This window comes from Octopus sinensis, linkage group LG3 (assembly GCF_006345805.1).
Source record: "Octopus sinensis linkage group LG3, ASM634580v1, whole genome shotgun sequence".
In the NCBI taxonomy this organism is placed as follows: Eukaryota; Metazoa; Mollusca; class Cephalopoda; order Octopoda; family Octopodidae; genus Octopus; species Octopus sinensis.
The window spans coordinates 165,973,254-165,989,142 of NC_042999.1; the positions used below are offsets into that span (position 1 = coordinate 165,973,254).

Genomic DNA, 15,889 nt, shown 5'->3' on the forward strand with positions numbered 1-15,889 from the left:
CACCTCACCATACTAAGCTCTACCTGCCCAAACTAAAACACATAAACAAATGCATCTTTATGTATGTAAGTGTGCTTACATATAATTACAATAAAACTAATAAAATAAGGCCTTTTATTATTACATGACGTAAAAAGCACCATCTGAATGTGGTCAGTGCCAGGTCCACCTGACTGGCTCCAGTGTTGGTGGTACATAAAAAGTACCATCCAAACGTGGCCAATACCTATTTCTTTACTGCCCACAAGGGGCTAAACACAGAGAGGACAAACAAGGACAGACAAACGGATTAAGTTGATTATATCGACCCCAGTGCATAACTGGTACTTAATTTATCGACCCCCGAAAGGATGAAAGGCAAAGTCGACCTCGGCAGAATTTGAACGCATTTCGCCCGGCGTGCTAACGATTCTGCCAGCTCGCCAATACCAGTACCCACTGACTGGCTCCCGTGCCAGTGGCACGTAAAAAGCAGTATCCAAACATGATTGATGCCAGGGCTGCCTGACTGGCTCTCATGTCAGTGGCACATAAAAAGCACTATCCAAACGTGATCAATGCCAGCCCTGTATGACTGGCCCTCATGCTGGTGGCACGCAAAAAGCACCCACTACACTCTCGGAGTGGTTGGCGTTAGGAAGGGCATCCAGCTGTAGAAACATTGCCAAATCAGGTTGGAGCCTGATGCAGCCACTGGCTCTCCAGACCTCAGTCAAACCATCCAACTCATGCTAACATGGAAAACGGACATTAAACGATGATGAACTAATGGAATGTGTAATTGTAAACCACAAAAATGTCCCCTGGATAACCAATGTCTCCAGAAGAATATAATATATAAGTACTTGGTCAAAACCCCGGAGAGTGTCCATTATTACATAGACACTACAGCTTCAAAATTCAAGACCAAAATTACATAACCACATTCGTTCTTTTAAATACAAAAGAAAACTGCATTTCAATAGCCAAGTTCATCTGGGACCTCAAAGGGAAGAACAGAAGCCACTTAATTTCATGGTCTATTATAGGTAGTGCTCTGAAGAGAATGGTTGAAAGTTAACAGTTCCATTGAATGATTGATAAATTATGATTACGCATACAATCCATTGTATAGTAAGGAAATAATTCCTCAGGTTATTCAAAACATTCCAACAGTACATAAAGTAAGAACATAATACAATTCTTCATTTTGTATATATATATATATATATATATATATATATATCTGCTCAAAATGAAGCCAGTATGCTCCGATGGATGTGTAATGTCAGTGTTCATACTCAACAGAGTGTATGTACCTTGAGAGAAAAGTTGGACCTAAGAAGCATCAGTTGTGGTGTGCAAGAGAGATGTTTGCGCTGGTATGGTCATGTGACGAGAATGGATGAAGATAGTTGTGTGAAAAAGTGCCACACCCTAGCAGTTGAGGGAACCTGTGGAAGAGGTAGACCCAGGAAAACCTGGGACGAGGTGGTGAAGCACGACCTTCGAAATTTAGGTCTCACCGAGGAAATGACTAGAGACCGAGACCTATGGAAGTATGCTGTGGGTGAGAAGACCTGGCAGGACAAGTGAGACCATAACATATGGCCTCTACCTGGGATGTAGCCAGTCCACCTATGCATACCTTTCCTTCTTGGGACACAAAACTCTACTTGTGAAGACCTGTTGGGGCAAGTGAGAATCAGAATCAAAATCGAAATCGATCAACATCAATGGAAATTGTAGCTGTGATACCAGTACTGGTGGCACGTAAAAAGCACCATCCGACCGTGGCCGTTTGCCAGCCCCGTCTGGCACCTGTGCCGGTGGCACGTAAAAAGCACCCACTACACTCACGGAGTGGTTGGCGTTAGGAAGGGCATCCAGCCGTAGAAACATTGCCAGATCAGACTGGGCCTGGTGCAGCCTTCTGGCTTCCTAAACCCCAGTTGAACCGTCCAACCCATGCTAGCATGGAAAGCGGACGCTAAATGATAATGATGATGATATATAAAAATACAAAATGGACAAGAATGCAAAACATCCGAATAGCTAGGTGATACAAAAAGGGACAACAAAACATCCAGATAGGCGATACAAAGAAAACAAGGATGGGTCATTCGAAGTTTTCTTTCCTCAGTCAAACACCAGATTATCCTCGCAATTTCGGCTGATCATTCTTGAGATTGCTCCAATCTGACCAGCCCCAAGGAAAAACTAAGCTAAGAGCATTAGATTCCTTGGAAGAAAGCAGTGAATGTATACAAAAACAAGGACGGAAAAAAACAGACAAAGTTACACAAATATAAACACAATAATAAATACAATAAAAATATTTTTATTATATTTATTATTGTATTTGTGTAACTTTGTTCGTTTTTAATATTTAATAATCATAGCATTTTATTTAATCTGTATGTAGTATGAGTGAATGTATTGTATTGTTAATCTTACTTACCGACACTTTCAACTTGTACTTGTTACATGACTTAATAAATCTTCTAAAGCCATCAGTCTCCTTGGTAGCAATTGTTACTATTAAGAGTTCTACAATAGAGAAAAAGAACAACTTGGTAACATAATTTATTCTGAAAGCTTTCTACATCAAACATGTTTGACAACTGACTTTGATAAAGCACAAACTATAACAGGACACACTTTTCTCTAGCCCAGCAGCAGAGTGTGTCAACAAGCAGATAACAAGCTGTGACAGGTAGACTTCAGCAATAGAGGTACACAAACAAGAAAATATGGATTAGATAGAATGCTGGGAGGGAGTAAGAAATATTTATGTTAACAAGAATGATAACTTCATAGAATTAAGCCAATTAGTATCAATTAAGCCACTCTGTAACAGTGTTTCCCAACCTATTTTCCCCCAGGCCCCACTATGACTTTCCAGAAAAATGTATACTCCACCAGTGGCATACATAAAGAGATTAATAATTGACTTCTCATGATTATATACTCTCCTTAAAGAAATATCCACACTAGGGCTTCAGAACAGTTTTCACACAGTATGCTTGGCTGAAGGAGAATTGACTTGGCTGGGCTGAGTGTAGGTGTTGTATATTTGCTGTGAGAAGAAAAGATTTTCAAGAAAAAATGTTGGATCTCATGCCCCATGTTGCTCTGCATGGTTTTTTGGCCCATTAGAAACAGTAACCTATTTCCTCTCAAATCACTCTTTATCATTCGATAATGTAGCACTGCACATCCATAAAAAGACAAGATCATAATGGCAAGAAATTCCTCAGATCATAGATCCACTGCTTCAGGTTCAATCTAAGGCTAAAAAGTAAAGCAATGACTTCATAGATTGGAGAACATTCATAAGTTTGAATGCCTATTTTCACTCCTAGACTGATCATACATGTTTCTCTATCTATCTAACTATTTTATCTGATTTCTATCTATTTTGTCTGATTTGTTCATTTCTCCTCTCGTTATATGATCGACCTTCATCCTCTCGTTATATGATCGACCTTCGTATGATCGACCTTCGTGTATCGCGGTGCACCCACCCTGCCCACCCCCACCACCAATACCGGATATCTCTATTTTTCTCCATCTATACCGGATGTCGCTTCTCCCACTACCATTATAGGTGTCTTCTCTTCGAACCCCCCTCTTCAATACGCTATTTTACCATGCATTACCCCTCTCTTGATATCCTACCTTCTACTTGCCTACAACCTGTCATCATTTCTCTGAACCACCCCTCCCCACTGGTGCTCCCCTATATTCCTGCACCCCCCCCCCACATAAAAAGCACCATCCGAACGTGGCCGATGCCAGACCCCTCTGGCACCTGTGCAGGTGGCACGTAAAAAGCACCCACTACACTCGCGGAGTGGTTGGCGTTAGGAAGGGCATCCAGCTGTAGAAACACTGCCAGACCAGACTGGAGCCTGGGGCAGTCCCTAGCTCCCCAGACCCCGGTCGAAACCATCCAACCCGTGCTAGCGCGGAAAACGAACGTTAAACGATGATGATGATGATGATGATGATGACAGCTGTTATGCTATGTGTTCAGGTAAAAGTCTACGTGTATAAACATAATACAATATGCATATACAAGATGTGCCTATGAACATGTGCATAGACACATTGTTGCAGGACACAACATATATTGATGCAAGCGAAAATTAATTTTGCAATGAGAACACCAGAGTTGTTTATAACATTCTAGCATTTATCTGTTCCTTGTTTTAAACACTGGACTGCAGCCATGCTGGGGCAGTGCCCTGAAGGGCTTAGTCAAAAACAATTCAACCTCAACATTTATATATTTTTAAGGCTGGTACTTATTCTATCAGTCTCTTTTGGCCAAACTGCTAAGTTACAGACATTAAACCAATGCCGGTTGTCAAGCAATGGTGGACAACAAATAAAAACAAAAATACACATACACATTTTATATATATAGATATATAAACATATATACTCACACAAGCATATATACAGCACAATTACCATCTACCAAATGAACTCACAAGGTTTTGGCCTTCCCAGAGCTATTGTAGAAAACCCTTGTCCAAGGTGCAACGCAATGGGATTGAACTTGGGATCCTGTGGCTGAGAAGCAAACTTCATAACATACAGCTACACAAGTGCCTATGTCAGTAACTCCAACATTTTACATTTATTTAAACGAAATCGCTGTTAAATCTGAGTATGTTTATTGCTGAAAGGGGATATATAATGTTAGTTTTACCAAGATAATCAAATACATTTATTAGAGTTTGTAGAGTTCAGTTGGTGTTAGTGTAGGAAAATGTAGTGGAAGTGGAATACTGAGGTATGTCAATAAGTTGTAAATACAGGAAATATCTAACACTTGACATCACACATTCTTCCATTTCTGACTTCCACTATTCAGCTGGGAATTTATTCATTTGAGCTATTTACAGTAAAAGTAATCATTGTGTAGAGAACCATAACTATATATAAGTTATAATTAAAATTAAAGTTTAGATATGAAAGTTTAAAATTTAGCATCCAAACCTTATTTTGAGCATGTTCCTAGTAGTGTGCCGGCAGAGCATGTTCACCACTTACAGGATGCATTTGATTTCAGTATATCATTCCTCACCCACAAGGGAGCAGTGCAGAATTATGTCGAAACGATTGTTGTGATAAATAAAGTTTCCAGTACACTCTATCATTTAGAATATACATATATACTAGCTTAAGGTGATTCGCTCTACACGAAGGTGAGGATGTGGTTGTTACTTTCTGTTGCTTCCTTTTTGTTTCTTATCGCCACATTCTCCCTCTTTGTTTCTCTCTCCTTTCTCTTTCACTTTCTTTTACGCATGCACATATCACAAAAATAATTCAAAATTACTGAAAAATTTTGTGAAATTTGATACTTTTTTGGCATATTTTGACGTTTCATAATGCAAATGAAAGCTAAAATTTTGGCCTTTAACACAATGCTATTTTTACCCATGTCAACCAAATAATGCAAACAGAAAAAAATTAAATCTAAAAATAGGGCAAAAATGTACTCATTTTAAAAGTTGAAAAATTTTAACCCCTTTTCCAAAATCACCCAAATTTTTACTCCCACAATTAAAGATAACCGCCTCTAGCCCCTGCAGCAACACGAAAAGCCACCATTATTCAAACAGTGCAACCTGTCTATCCCATAAAAGTCTATTTTTCCCATATTCCTCACCATGGCAACCAGACAGTAGCCCCGAGCAACTTACAACCCTCCTCACACCATTGCCCACCCCATTTTACACCCCCCCCCGTGTAAATTTTGGCACCAATCCAACCCCATCTACTGCCCCTTAAACCATTCCCATACCAAAATGAGACAAATAGCCAAGAAATCAAACAACCTTTTCACATTTCAGATTTATAGATATTGATGATTATATATAGACGCATATATATATATATACACATTATATATATATATTTATATACACACATATATATATAAATTAACACAATATATCTGATTAATATCTGTTATGATTGTGCGGTGGTGGTGGGCGATAATAATTCACTTTTTCGCATTTCAGCTTTATAGATATAGATTGTTATACTTGGGGATGGTCATATTTTGCTAATTAAACACAAGCAAAAAGTGCCAAAAAGTTCCTGGTTTTAAGGGTATCATGAAGGGCCTGGTTTTAGTTTTCCCAGAGCTATAATAGAAAGGCCTGGTTGGAGGACCAACTTTCTGAGTTCTTCTTCAGGGCTTACAAAAGACGAGGACTGCTGCAACAAGTGTGTGAATCTGAGAGGGGGAATATGTTGAATAAAATCATAACTCATTCTCTTGTATTTTCTTTTACCCAAAGCCAGGACCTTTTCAGCATCCCCTTGTATATGCTTGGTCTTTACTTCCGCTTTATTATCATTATTTTTGCCCATGTCGCTGAAGAGGACACAGGATGTGTGACAAGAGCTTAGACAAAGAAACAAAAATAATAATAAAGCTGAAGTAAAGATCAAACATACAGTGTTTAATTGGCAAAATATGACCATCCCCAAGAATAACAATGTTTCAACACATGATTTCACATCAAGAACCTTGCAAAACAAATACATAAATGTGTGTGTGTGTGTGTGTACTAACATTTGTTTTCCATGCTGACATGGGCTGGATGGTTTGACAGGATCCAATGAGCCAGAGGGTTGCATTTAGCTCCATGTCAGTTTTGGTATGATTTGTACAGTTAGATCCCTTTTCTAATGCTAAAACACTCTACAGTATGAGCACTAGGTGTTTTGTTTTTTTTTCATTACACCAGCACTAGAGAGGTTGCCAAGAAACTTGCAAAACAGGAATGAACAAGAAAAAGGAAAAGGGGAATAGGCTACAATACTACAAGTGTAGAAAGGATTATTAAGTGGGAAGTAGCTATACAATATGTATACCATGATTCAATTGTATCCATAGCTACCTTTCTGCAAAGTGTAAACATTAGTGAAACCAATTTTAAAACAGAGGACTAGAAATAAAAAGAAAAAAACTGATCACATATATACATAAACGGTAAATGGACCCTTTGACAGTTTCATTGATTATCATTACAAAAGGGGTGACTTTGAAGTTCTGGCCCGCTAGTCTTCATTGGACATTTATTTGTGTGTGTGTGTATGCATGTATATATATATGTATACACATACATGTATGTAATGTATATATATATTTACTAGCAGTAAAGACCCGTCGTTGCCGGGTCATAGTGCTAGTGCATGTATATATGTGTATATATATGTGTACATATTACATGTACATCTATATATATATACATCTACACATAAAACACAAAATACAAAGTTATATCTTGATATCGCTAGTGATAACAATACTCAAAATATATAACAGACTGGAATTGTTAGCCCGTCTCTAGTAATTTCGATCAATTGTGCCTAGTCCTCCCTCTTGTATAGAAGTGTGGCTACAATCCAGCCTACCTCTACTTTGGAGGGGGGGGGGGCATTTTAAAATTTTTTTCCGGGACGTCCTACGTCCCAGATATAAAGGTAGAAATAAAATATTTCCACTTTGCAAGTTCGAGTCAAGTATTCCCTTGCATGCTCCGTTGACTCGAACCTTGCTTCTATTGTGGTGAATTTACCGCCTCTGATTAGATATCTTTCATAGTCGCACCAAGACACTTTTCGAAGATGCTTTCCTCCATGTGTTCAAATCTTCTTTTTTCTCTACATTGTATACTTTATAGACAATAGTCTTTTCTTTAATTTAATTTTTTATTATCCATCTGGACTATTCCATCTCTGCACGCTAATTTTATTTTTAATTTATTCCCATTCATGTGAAACCACTTATTCAAGTTCAAATCATTGATGCAATCTTATACCAATTGCTATTTTTACTTTTGTTATGTTACGATTATATTATACTTTAGTTTGATTTTAATTATTACTTACTACATATTGTTATTATTATTTTTATTGTTAAAGTGAAAGTATCTGACATAAAATAGAGAAATGTTTTTGTTTCACTTTTAACACGTAATACTGAAATAGTGGAGAAGATATGATATTGCTATGGGCTCGCTCTAGGCAAGAAGTTGAACATTTTTTTGCCCATGAAACTACATGGAACCTCAGTAAGGCATATGTAAAATTTGAATGGAATTGGTCGTGTAGTTCTCAAGTTTTAGGGAATCATAGTGGAGAAGATATGATATTGCTATGGGCTCGCTCTAGGCAAGAAGTTGAACATTTTTTTGCCCATGAAACTACATGGAACCTCAGTAAGGCATATGTAAAATTTGAATGGAATTGGTCGTGTAGTTCTCAAGTTTTAGGGAAACACACAGACAGACAGACAGACAGACAGACAGACAGACACTCTCAGTTTTATATATATAAAGATATATATATATATATATATATATACTTATACATATGTACATGTACATGTGATTGTGTGTGTGTGTATGTATATATATACATAGTTCAAATTTACTGAAAACAAAAGATGAAGACAGCTGTATCACTTCAAAGGCGAGGAAGAATGAAAAAAAAAAACAGAGAAAAAAACGTATAGGGATTAATGGTTCAACATGATGAAATAATGTGTGTGTGCATTTGTGCGTGAGTGATATTTAATGTACACCGTATACAAGTAGTTTTATGCATCAGAGATGTGGTCTAGACAAATCTTAATAACATGTCATGTGTCTTCAAGCCCTGAGTCCATCCACCTTCTCATTTTCTCTCATAAGTGATCTTCATCTAGGGCCCTAGTTTGTATATTGTATAGTTCATGTATTCAGAGCCTAGTGGCAGCTTAAAGATACAAGGCATGTTATTAAAACATGTCTAGACAAAATCTCCAAAGCATGAAACTATTAAAAGCTTGTAATTGTATACTGTGTAAAGTAGATAATACATATATATATATATATATATATATATATATATATATACAAAAAGCAATAAAGATTCAAGTTAATTTAAATGAATTTACTTGAATATGGTACCTAACTTAGATGCACCAAAAAAAACTATACTGTTTTAACAATACAGTAATGCAGGGTGATTATAAGCGAGAAAGAAGCAACAAGAATGGATAGGTTTTTAGTACAATCGTTTCATACAAGGACAGGCTTTATTAAAAGTTGTAAAAATTACAGCATATAAACGTGTCCCGTACTCATCAGCTAAAATACATGTGAGTTCTCTAGACATCCTAGTGGTTGAGGCTATACTCATGAAGTAATGTAGATAATTAAGTAACATAAACAGATTTCCAAAGTTCATTAAAGTTCTTTAAAGATGATGTACAGTCTTATCACAGAATTTTAAAAAAGTTTTAATAGCATCACAGAGAAGGTGACCTAATCCATAGAGCACATATGAATTTCCAGAGATATGATGAGGGATTACATACTCACAGAAGACAAATTTATCCATTGTTAATCACAACGAGGTGGGTCTCAATTCCTGCTTATTAGCATTACAGAGAGGGTGAATTAATCCTTTGTATAGATGCACAATTTCCAATGGTGTAGATGTAAATTTCCAGAGAAATGAAGAGGAATTTCATATTCACAGGCGATAAATTTATCAATGGTTGAACACAATGAGGTAGGTATCAATTCTTGTTATATGATTAGGTATTTGCCACATTAATCACATTACTGCTATTTACAAGAGGCTGTAGCTATTTAACTTTTAAAGGCTGAAGGGCTTTCTAGAGAGGCAAAGAATAGAAAAGGGAAGGGAATAGAAGAAAAGAGAGAAAATAAAGGAGGAGGGAGCAAAAAAGGGGGGGAAGGGGACTAAAAGAGAAGAGAAAAGGAAAAAGAGAATAAGAAGAAGAAAAAGAAAAAAGAGAAAAGAGAAAGAAATAGGGAAAGAAGGGAAAAAAGAAAAAAAAAAAAAAGAGGGTTCTAGTTATACAGAAGAATTAGTAGACGGCAAGTCTGGTTTTAATTTACAGGCATCTAGGAACTAGAGGAGAATATTATTCTTTGGCCAGTAAAACAGCTAATTTATTGCTGTTGAAATCAGCTATGAATTTAAAGAGAATCTAAAGAGATAACACAGTCAGGGGTTTAGGGGTCAGATGCTTTAATGAACTTTGGAAATCTGTTTATGTTACTTAATTATCTACATTACTTCATGAGTATAGCCTCAACCACTAGGATGTCTAGAGAACTCACATGTATTTTAGCTGATGAGTACGGGACACGTTTATATGCTGTAATTTTTACAACTTTTAATAAAGCCTGTCCTTGTATGAAACGATTGTACTAAAAACCTATCCATTCTTGTTGCTTCTTTCTCGCGTATATATATATATATATATATATATATATTCTTTTATTCTTTTACTTGTTTCAGTCAGTTGACTGCGGCCATGACACAGCACCACCTTAAAGGGCTTTAGTCGAACAAGTCAAACCCAGGACTTTTTTAAAACCTAGTACTTATTCTATCTATCACATTTGCTGACTGTCGTCTGTGCTAGCAGGATGCAAAGAGCACCATATAAGTGGGATCATTGACAGAGCGGCTAACCGGCATCCATGCCAGTGGCACTTAAAGGCACCATTCAAGTGTGATCGTTACCAGTGTCGCCTTACTGGCACTCATACCCCGTGCTAGTAGGGTATTAAGAGCACCATCCAAGCATGATCGTTGCCAGAGCGGCTATCTGGCCTCTGTGCCGGTGGCATGTGTAAAAGATTCAAGCGAGGTCATTGCCAGTACCGCCTGACTGGCCCCGTGCCAGTGGCAAATAAAAGCACCCACTACACTCTCGGAGCGATTGGCGTTAGGAAGGGCATCCAGCTGTAGAAACTCTGCCAGATCAAGATTGAAGCCCGGTGCGGCCATCTGGTTCGCCAGCCCTCAGTCAAATCGTCCAACCCATGCCAGCATGGAAAGCAGACATTAAACGATGATAATGATATATATATATATATAAGTGCAAAGTAATAGCTACTGTTCTCTGAAGCAGCTAGATTTGAAAATTCGATGTATAGATAAACAAAACAGGTACGTGTTTTTCTGAGGATTGGTCAAATGATAAGATATCAATAAGGGTTGAAAATCAATTATGTCTGTTTGCCATTTCCCCATCTTTGGACAAATAAGTAAATTTGACAGACTTGTATGTCTAGTATGAAGGTTTAAGCACAGAAGTGGCTGTGTGGTAAGAAGCTTGCTTCCCAACCCCATGGTTTCGGGTGCAGTCTCACCATGTGGCACCTTGAGCAAGTGTTTTCTTCTATAACCTCAGGCTGACCAAAGCCTTGCGAGTGAATTTGGTAGACGGAAACATCGTATGTGTGTGTGTGTGTGTATGTTTGTGTTACTGTGTTTGTCCCCCCACCATCGCTTGACAACCAATGTTGGTGTGTTTATGTTCCCGTAACTTAGCGGTTCAGCAAAAGAGACCAATAGATTAAGTACTAGACTTACAAAGAATAAGGCCTAGGGTCTATTTGTTCAACTAAAAAGGCAGTGCTCCAGCATGGCGACAGTCAAATGACTGAAACTAATAAAAGAATAAAAGAATATATATATATATGGGTGGCTAATTTGTAATTTTACAACCTAACAGCAGAAATATATCCGTCACTATAGTGAAATAATAGTAAAAACTACTCAATAGCCACAGAAGCAGGATCTTAATGACTGAGAAGGGAGGGAAGCTCCCTACAGCAACAGATCATCAATGCTTTCACATTTTGATGCTCACGCATTTTAATGCTCATTGATGGCTCTCACTGCTCCTAGGGTTAAACTCGGCTTATAAAATATATATATATACAAACACACATATATGTATGCATGTACCAAGCAGTCGTACTCACATACAGAAAAAGAGTACAGCATGTTTTTTAAGTAAATCATCTATACACACACACACATACAAATGCACACCATCCAAACTGAAGCCACAATAATTAGTTTACAGATAGATATATCTAGTTTCCATTTCTGAACAGTGGTTTAATATTTCCAGTCAAAAGGCAGCTCTGTTGCCAGACATTTCCTTTGTCACATGCCAACAATTCCTCTAAATCCGGCAAACAATCTATAAACATCTGCTGCATCCTATTCCAAATCAGTTGACTCAACAAATCTCATCTTTATTCAACAAAGATGAGCCAACCACCCTCTTAGGATGCACATCACACAACTGAAATGATAATATATATTTTTGAAACAACTGTAATCAATGAAATTAATATAAATTTTCAACATCCAGATGTACGTATGAGAATGTATGTGTGTATGATTGTGAGTGCATGTATATCAGAGTATGTGTGTGTGTCTATGTAAGTGTTGATGTGTAAGAGTAGACGTGTGAGTGTGAGCATATGAATATAGATGTGTGAGCGTATGTATGTGTATGTAAGTGTGTATATGTGTATCTATGTGAGTGCATATGAGCATGTATGTGAGTGTGTAGGTATGTGATTGTTGGTCTGTAGTGTACATGTGCGTGTGCGTGTGTTACTGTTAACTTTCAACTGATCAGGAACCTTTCAACCCAAGAAGTTTACAGGCGTCCACCAAGATCAGATCTGATCAGAGCACTGAGCTACAGTTTGCTGATAATTCTGCTCCTGTAACTCATGCTTTCCAAGTCCTATTGGTTGTTCATCATCCCAGTAACCATTCCAAAAAGTCAATGTATGTTTACATGTAAGCATGTGTGTGTATTCATATACTGTTTCCCTGCCTCATGCAGTCTCAACAATCCAGGACAAATGTCTACATACTGTAAACTTTAAGGGAACTCATCACACGCTAAAAAAAAATCAAGAGTAAGATCTTCAGAATGGGGGTCAATTCAGTCTTTAACCCTTTAGCATCTGTCAAATGTAATGTTTATTCATTCACATTGTTTTGAATTAATCATACAATATTTCAAAGCTTTAAGAATTTAATGATCTGATTGTTTATTTTTAGAATTACACAGTAGGGTAGGTGTGAGAGGCCAGATCTAGCTAGTTTGAACATAAAACAAATCGAATATTTGGGCTCAATATGACCAGTTTAAATGCTAAAGGGTTCAAACACGCAAGATGAATAATGGATCAGAAAAGCTAAGTAAATTCAGTTCAGGCATAACATTTATGGAGCATTGGAAAACGGTCAATGGAAATTGTTGCATAGTACTAGTGAAATCAGTAGATGGCATGATCCTAATGAAAGACCAGTGAGTAATAGTTGTTTGCTGGAAGTTGGGCTGGGTGGGAGCAGTTTCAGTCAAATGATAAACCAATGGATCCAGCAGACGGAGAGAAACTTTATGAATTGGCCATCATCCACCATTTTGAAAGACACAAGCTTTTGCAGAGGTTAGAGCTACATACATGTGAATGGGTGCTACTTCAGTGTGTGATCTACCACAGTATCTGTGGTCTACACAGTAAAATGATCTGATCTAGGTCAGGTTTAGGGTTAAGGTTAGGGGCTAGAGAAAATTTAGGGTTAAGGGCTAGACTGCAAACAAAATGTAAATGACCAGGTAGACTGCATGTATATAAGCATACATGTGTAGAGAAATGTATGTATATGTGTAGATGTGAGCATATGTATTGGTATTCCAGACATCATCATATAATGTTGTCTCTCTCCTTAAAGAACATTATAGAGAAATACTAAATTTTTAGTTTATTTCATTTTATTTATATACTAGCAGTTTCGCCCGGCATTGCTCGGGTTTGTAAGGGAAATAACTATATAAGCATTTTTAGAGAGTTATAGCCAAAAAATAGCAAAAAAGTGCATTAAAAATGGAAAAAAAATTATGGTAAATTTTTTTTTTTAATCGTTGACTCATCGTAGACATTTTTAGAGAGTTACTTCCCTTATATAATAGCGAAAAATGTATTAAAATGGAAAAAATGATGGTAAATTATTTTTAAAATCGTAGACTCATCGTAGACGCGCGCTAATACCCAGAAGGGCTCGATATGAATCACGACTATAAGATACCCGGTTTTGGTTAAACTGCACCGCAAAATGTGGGAGTAGTTAGGAATCTAAATTGTAGGAGACAGACACACAACTTCACTTTTATATATAAAGATAACACTTATTCTTTCAGATTACTCAGAAAACCATTTTATCACAATTCTGAAGACATGAAGTATCTAGCAGTAAGGGAACACTGGCAATGTGGTCACATTGGTAATAATGGTCTCAATTTTGGTACAAGGCAGTAATTTTGAAAGGAAAGGGTAAATTTATTACATGAGCTCCAGTACTTGAGGGGAACTTTATTTTATTCACCCTGAAAAGCTGAAAAGCAAAGTTGACCTTGGTGGGATTTGATTTCTGAATGTAAAGAGCTGGAAATCATCCTCATCATCGTTTAACGTCCGCTTTCCATGCTGGCATGGGTTGGACGATTTTGACTGAGGACAGGCAAACCAGATGGCTGTGCCAAGCTCCAATCTGATCTGGCAGAGTTTCTACAGCTGGATGCCCTTCCTAACGCCAACCACTCCGAGAGTGTAGTGGGTGCTTTTACATACCACCGACACATGGGCCAGTCAAGTGGTACTGGCAGCGGCCATGCTCAAATGGTGTTTTTTAGGTGCCACCTGCACAGGAGCCAGTCCAGTGGCACTGGCAATGACCTCGCTTTAATGTTTTTTCATGTGCCACCGGCACAAGTGCCAGTAAGGCAACGCTGATAACGATCATGCTCGAATGGTGCTTTTTACATGCCACCGGCATGGAAGCCAGTTATCTGCTCTGGCAACAATCACACTCGGATGGTGCTCTTAGCGCTCCACTGGCACAGATGCCAGTCATTGAATTTGATATGAAACTAAGCATTTTTTCCCGGTATGCTAACAACTCTGCTAGCTTGACACCTTAATAATGATAATCCTTTTTTACTATAGGCACAAAGCCTGAAATTTTGAGGGGAGGAGACTAGTTGATTACATCGACCCCAGTATTTCACTGGTACTCAATTTATCGACATCGAAAGGATGAAAGGCAAAGTCAATCTCAGCAGAATTTGAACTCAGAACGGAGAGATGGGCGAAATATCGCTCTGCATTTCATCCAATCAAAGGCATTTAGGGGGAGGAGACTAGTCAACTACATTGACCCAAGTGCTTGACTGGCCCTTATTTTTAAAATAAGTACTGACAAACCCTCCCTTACAATATTTCAGGCCTTCTGCCTACAGTAGAAAGGATTATTGTTATCAGCAGCAGCTCTAAGCCAATACAAACCACGAAAGACAACAGCATTTCATTCAAACTCAATACTCTAACTTCTAGATAACACACTACTGCCACCAAGATAAAAATAAAGACATTGGATAGTGTAGTCTTGGAGTATGTCTGACTAAAAGACAGGAAAGTCATAGCTAGAACGCCTTTAACCCTTTAGCATTCACATTATTCTATCAAAAGAAATGATTTTTTTACTCACATCATTTTGAATTAATAATGAATTACCTTGTAGCTATGAGATTTCGATAAAGTAACTTAATTTTTAGAATGATAGTGTAGGGTAGGTGTGAGTGGTTGGATGTGGCCAGTTTAGACATAAAACAGGCAGAATATTTTGGCCATATATGGCTAGTTTAAATGCTAAAGGGTTTATTAAAAGTGGTGAACAGATAGAATTGTTAACATGCAGAATTAAAATGCCTTGCAATATTTTTTCCAACCCTGTGCCGTAAGTTCAAATCCTACTCAGGCCAGCTTAATGCTTCATGCTTTCAGGATCAATAAAATGAAGCACCAGTCTAAGACAATCAATTGGTAAAATTGTTAGAGTACCAGTAACTTGTGTTCTGAGTTCTTGGGTGGTTAGCTTAATTTGTTGCCCAGTTTAAGGCCACTATCTTGAGTGCCTTTAGCAGGGTTTACTCAGTCGATCTTTCCTCACTGACTACGCATTAAAAAAATATGAG

General features: G+C 37.7%; 1 protein-coding gene across 1 annotated transcript in view; it reads right to left on the reverse strand.

The window, feature by feature from the left end:
- Nucleotides 1-15,889, reverse strand: part of LOC115209243 (multifunctional procollagen lysine hydroxylase and glycosyltransferase LH3) — an 86,617-nt gene that overhangs the window by 49,361 nt on the left and 21,367 nt on the right. Inside the window, exon 2 of the mRNA XM_029777529.2 lies at nt 2,441-2,529. Within this exon, the coding sequence (XP_029633389.1) occupies nt 2,441-2,529 (89 nt within the window). The remainder of the gene's footprint in view (nt 1-2,440; nt 2,530-15,889) is intronic.